The sequence below is a fragment of the Sipha flava genome, unplaced genomic scaffold (assembly GCF_003268045.1).
Source record: "Sipha flava isolate LNK unplaced genomic scaffold, YSA_version1 222_pilon_pilon, whole genome shotgun sequence".
Classification (NCBI taxonomy): Eukaryota; Metazoa; Arthropoda; class Insecta; order Hemiptera; family Aphididae; genus Sipha; species Sipha flava.
This window is the reverse complement of record NW_020272853.1, coordinates 139191-144690: the sequence shown is the minus strand read 5'-3', so window position 1 is coordinate 144690 and position 5500 is coordinate 139191. Positions and strand designations below refer to the sequence as shown.

At 40.6% G+C, this 5500-nt stretch overlaps 1 protein-coding gene across 1 annotated transcript; it reads left to right on the top strand.

Annotated features, from left to right (window-relative positions):
* Window positions 1–48: 48 nt before the first annotated feature.
* Window positions 49–1974, top strand: LOC112683266 (the record flags this gene model as incomplete). The annotated part of the gene is given in 1 exon segment (XM_025554196.1): window positions 49–1974. A coding segment is annotated over 1 exon segment (1599 nt). The 3' UTR covers window positions 1650–1974.
* Window positions 1975–5500: the final 3526 nt, after the last annotated feature.

The window sequence follows — 5500 nt, the reverse complement described above, 5'->3', positions numbered from 1 at the left end:
CCGCATTAAAGTCGCGTTCTTTTTTCGTGTTCTATTAAAATATTCCATTTATGCCGTTGCCGGCTAGCGGCAACGGCCGCCTTCTCGGGCAAAAAACTGGACAAGGTAAAGTTAAATCTGCGCTCGCTTCTACTCATCATGATGATTCAAATTTCACCTCTGTCACATACAAAAAGAACAAAAAATCTTCAATCACGCTCAACGAACCAGTTTCACCAAACCTTCAACACATCATAACTAATCATCCCGTTCTCAATATAAACAACGAAGATAAATTCACATATGATAACTCCATGGCTACGTGCGACACTCTCGACGATAATAGTATTATCGATAACGACGTAATTAGCTCTTCACCAAAACCCGATCAAGTTATTACTAACACTACCTCGTCTCGTTCTACATTACCTGTTGCCACACAAACGAAACTTATTACTGATCAACACCTCAAACACTTTGAGTCCAACTTCGAAGGTACACCGGTAATTATCATTGAGTTACACGATACTAATACTTCCACCTGGCACCCGTTAAAGTGGGCTAAATTGCTTAGTACAAACTTTTTTGGTATTAATAATATTAAACCAAATGGTCACAAAAAAGTAAAAGTAACATTCGATTCGACTTATCACGCTAATATTTGCCTCGTTTCGCCTCTCCTAGCTGAACACAATTTATCGGCCTTCATACCCTCAACCCTAATATTTTCGTACGGAGTTATCAAATTGGATACCTCCTTCTCAGAGGAGGACTTTTTGGAAGGCGCAAAATGTGTTGTACCCATCATTGGATTCAAACGTATTGTCGTCCACAGGGACGGTAACCCCACCCCTACCCGCATTGTGGAAATTAAATTTCTGTCTACCAAAATTCCGAAATCCCTTTCAATTTTCAACGTCCTCTTCGATGTCTCGCCTAGCGTTCGTTCGCCTCTTCAGTGCAACAAATGTCTTCGGTTTGGACACACCCACAAATTTTGTCGTAGCAGTCCAAGATGTAGTCATTGTGGAGAAAACAAGCACTCCATCGACCAATGTCCGTCCGTACAAGCCACTGATCCTCGCTGCCTTTTCTGTCACCTCCCTCATCTCGCCACCGATCGCAGCTGTCAAGAATGGGATTTCCAACGTGACATCAAAAAGATCATGGCCACCGAAAACATCTCTTTCCGCGATGCCATCAACTTCAAAAAACATAATCAGGTCTCTTCAGCTTTTAGCTATTCTAATATTGTTAATAAACAGCCTATGGTTTCTTCTAAAAATATAATCACCCCTCCCCCACAATCTAATCATCAACACTCGCCCAATGTCACTGAAACCAACTACACGCATCTCTACTCTCCAAGAACTTCAAGACACCATTCCCCTCCCCGGGCTGTTAAACATTTTAAACTTCCCACCCAAAAGAACTTTTCCCTTCCCAATGGCTCATTTTTGGAATACGTTCATAATAACCACTCGATAAATGAACCTCCAAATCAAAATAATGACTTCACATGGGTAAATACTCTTGCAACCAATTTAACACAATCATTAATTAATGCTCCTCTCAATTCCCAAACAACTAGTTCTCTTCAAAACCTAATCGAATCTTCTCTTCTCGCTCTTTTAGCTTTACCTGGTTTTCCTACTATATCTTTACCCTAACTAATCTCAGTTCCAAATCACCCCACTTCCTTTCGTACATTTTAATATACAAATTCTAATCTCAAAAACAATCCAATGGTTTTAATCAATATTTTACAATGGAATGTCCGTAGCCTTCCTGCCCGATCTCCCTCCATTCAGAAACTTCTGGCTGACTCTAAATGCTCCATAGCATTATTATCCGAGACCTGGCTTCTCCCAACCAGGAATTTTCAAATTCCACACTTCAATCTTTTTAGAGCCGACCGTGCTGATGGTTATGGTGGCTCTACAATTATGACACATGTCTCACTTAACGTCCGCGAAATAGATATTAATGCAACCCTCAAACAATCCTTTTCTAATCATAAAATAGATATTATTGGTGTCGAAGTTCTGAATCTCAAAAACCTCCCCACTATTTCTTTCTGGTCATGCTACATCCCCAATGATTCCAATATTTCCTTAGCACTGTGGGAATCCTTATTCCAACTAACCTGTAATAATAGTTTCATCGTAGGCGACTTTAACGCCCATCATCCTGCGTGGGGTTCATCCTTCGCTTCCAGACGTGGCAACTTGATCTACAATACCATCAATTCCTTAGGTCTTTCTATTCTTAACACAGGCACCGCCACCCACCTAGGTAGACCAAACTGTCCCAATTCTTCTATAGACATTTCTTTCTGTTCTCCTAATCTAGTGTGGTCCTCATCCTGGTCAACCCAGGCGGACCCTCATGGTAGTGACCACTTCCCTATACTTATTTCTCTATCCGCAAACGGTAACACCGCCTCCAATATTCCTAGAACTTCCACTCCGAACGACGTAACTTCTCCATCTACACCCAAGGAATTCAATTTTAATAGAGCCGATTGGAACTTATTTTCCGACTTAATTAACCACAAAGTTACGAATTTTGATAACTCATTGAGCCCAATCGAAGCTTACAACTTGTTTGTCCAAATAATTTTAGACTCCGCCAATCAGTCTATCCAACGCAAACACATACACAACAATCTTTATCCTCCTTCTCCTCCATGGTGGGACTCCACCTGCACCCAAGCTGTCAAAAATCGCAATAAGCTATTTAAAATATACCGCCGCTCTGGCGCCATTCACGACTTTTATAGATATAATAACGCTTGTTCCCATACTACTCGGTTACTTAAATCAAAGAAATCGAACGCCTGGAAATTACTTTGTAACAACCTCAATCCTTCCTCTTCCATCACGTCACTGTGGAAAACCGCCAAACGTTTTCGGAATTGCATTCACCCACTCACCCGTCCACATAACGATGTATGGTTTAATGACTTCTGTACAAAAGTTGCACCTTGCTATGTTCCCTCGGAATCTGAAACTACCTCCAATCTTTCAGTCAACCACTCGCACCCACCTTCTTCTCATTGTCTAAGTTTACCGCTAACCATAAATGAACTTAACACTGCAATTTTTTCGCGAAAAACCGCCGCCTCTGGCATTGATTGTATATCCCCTCTTATGTTAAAACATCTACCCACCAATGCTTTAGGAATTTTACTCAAAATACTTAATAATTTAATTGATTTTAATATAATCCCCTTATCCTGGACCGAATACAAGGTAATTCCTATTCCAAAACCTCATTCGAATAATTCATTTCACCCGATTGCTTTATCTTCTTCGCTCTGTAAAGTTGTCGAACACATTTTTAAAAATAGACTAGACTGGTGGTTAGAGTCTAACTCAATTCTTTCTGATAATCTGTATGCTTTCAGACGAGGTAGGGGCACCACAGACTGCCTTGCCAACTTTATTGGTGACATTTATCAGTCTTTCAATAACAGAGATTACCTTGTTGCCACCTTTATTGATATTCGCGGTGCCTTTGACACCGTAAACATTCCTCTTTTAATCTCCCGCCTAATTGCACTAAATCTCCCACTCTCCTTCACTAATTTTATTTTTCGCCTTTTCTCTCATAGAACCTTACATTTTCTCTCCCCCTTTGGCACTACCAACACACGTACGACAACTACTGGTCTTCCACAAGGCAGCTGTCTCAGCCCAATTCTATTTAACATTTACATGTGCTTTATTACCAATCGCCTTATTTCTCCCAGTCACAACTGTCTTGTATACGCCGACGATATAGTTATTTATTCCCACAACAGACAAATCAACCTTGCTATCGCCTCCCTTAACGATGCTTTACGCTCTTTACATAATGTTCTATCCTCTTCCTTCTTCTCAATAGCTCCTGAAAAATGTAAGTCCTTAATCTTCTCCAGACGACGTTACCTCCAATGTGACGCCACAACAATAGATGGTTACACAATCCCCTTTGTTCCTAATCATACATATTTAGGTCTAAATATGGACCCTAAACTTCGTTGGTCTCCTCATCTTAATGATTTAACTATTTTTGCCACCAGCTGGTCAAACTTTCTCAGATCCGTGTCTAATACTTGGTGGGGTTCCCACCCTTCTACCCTAATACTTATTTATCAATCCGTCATACGCGCGAAGTTTGATTACTGCTGTTTCTTTTCTGGCTCTTCTGCTCTCGCGCACCTCAATAAACTTAATAATTTACAAATCTCTTGTCTCAGATCCATTATTGGTGCCCTAAGATCCACTCCTTCTCCTGCTATTGAAGTTGAAACATCTTGTCAACCACTTCATATAAGAACCAAATGGCTTGCCGGTAAATTCTTACTCAAACAATTAGCAAATAAAGAATCTTATATTTTTAATTCGTTCCTTGAGATTTATTTCTCTTGGCGATACGTCCAAAAGACTCTTCCTGTCCTCGCCTTAATGGCACATTCACTTGCAGCCACGCGCAATTATATCATCCAGTCTAATAAACTTCCACAATATGAAACCGATTTCCAATCTTTACTTTTTTCACCTATCACTCACCTATTTAATAACTTTCCAACTCACTCGCGAACCCTCCTAATTCCCGCTCCGCCTAATCATGTGAATAATATTTTTCTCGATTTCATTCATAACACCTTCCCGCTCTTCATCCTAATTTTCACGGACGGCTCTGTCTCTCCCTTATCAGCTGGATATTCTTTTTATATTCCGGAATTTCACATTTCTTTCTCCAACAATCTACCTCCCACTTCATCTTCTTTCACAGCTGAATGCTTCGCTATAATTGAAGCACTCAATACAATCTCATCTTTACCTCCGAATAAATATCTCGTCGCCACTGACTCTCTGTCCTGTCTCCAAGCTCTCTCCTCTAATGTTTTCAATTCACATCCCTCTCCTCTAATTATCACTATCAGACATATTTTATTATCCCTTACGGAATCTGGCTCGGACATTCAATTCATATGGGTACCAGGCCATACTGGAATTGCAGGTAACGAATTCGCTGACAAGCTAGCAAAATCCTCTGCCTCCCTCAGACTCCCTTCAAGTACGAAAATTCCATGGTCAGATTTTATCCCCATCCTTAGGTCCAGTTCATCCAATCTTTGGCTTAGGCACTGGAGATCACTCCCTCCTCACTTCGCCACCTGGTACAGAAATATATCTCCTACCATACCTACAACACCATGGTTCCACAACCTTGATATTCATCGAAAATGCATAACATCGTTCTCCCGCCTCCGGTTTGGACATACTCGACTTCCTTCTCACTCCTTTAAACTGTCACTGAACGATTCCCCTTACTGCACACTACACCATGACCCTATGGTCTGTGATATTAACCATCTACTCTACATCTGCCCCAGCCTATCAACACATCGTGACCACCTACTATCTATTTTGAACACCTCCAACATCCCTTTCGATACAATAAATATTTTTTCTAATAAACAAAAAAACATCATTTTAAGTATACTATCTTTCTTTAACCATTCAGGCTT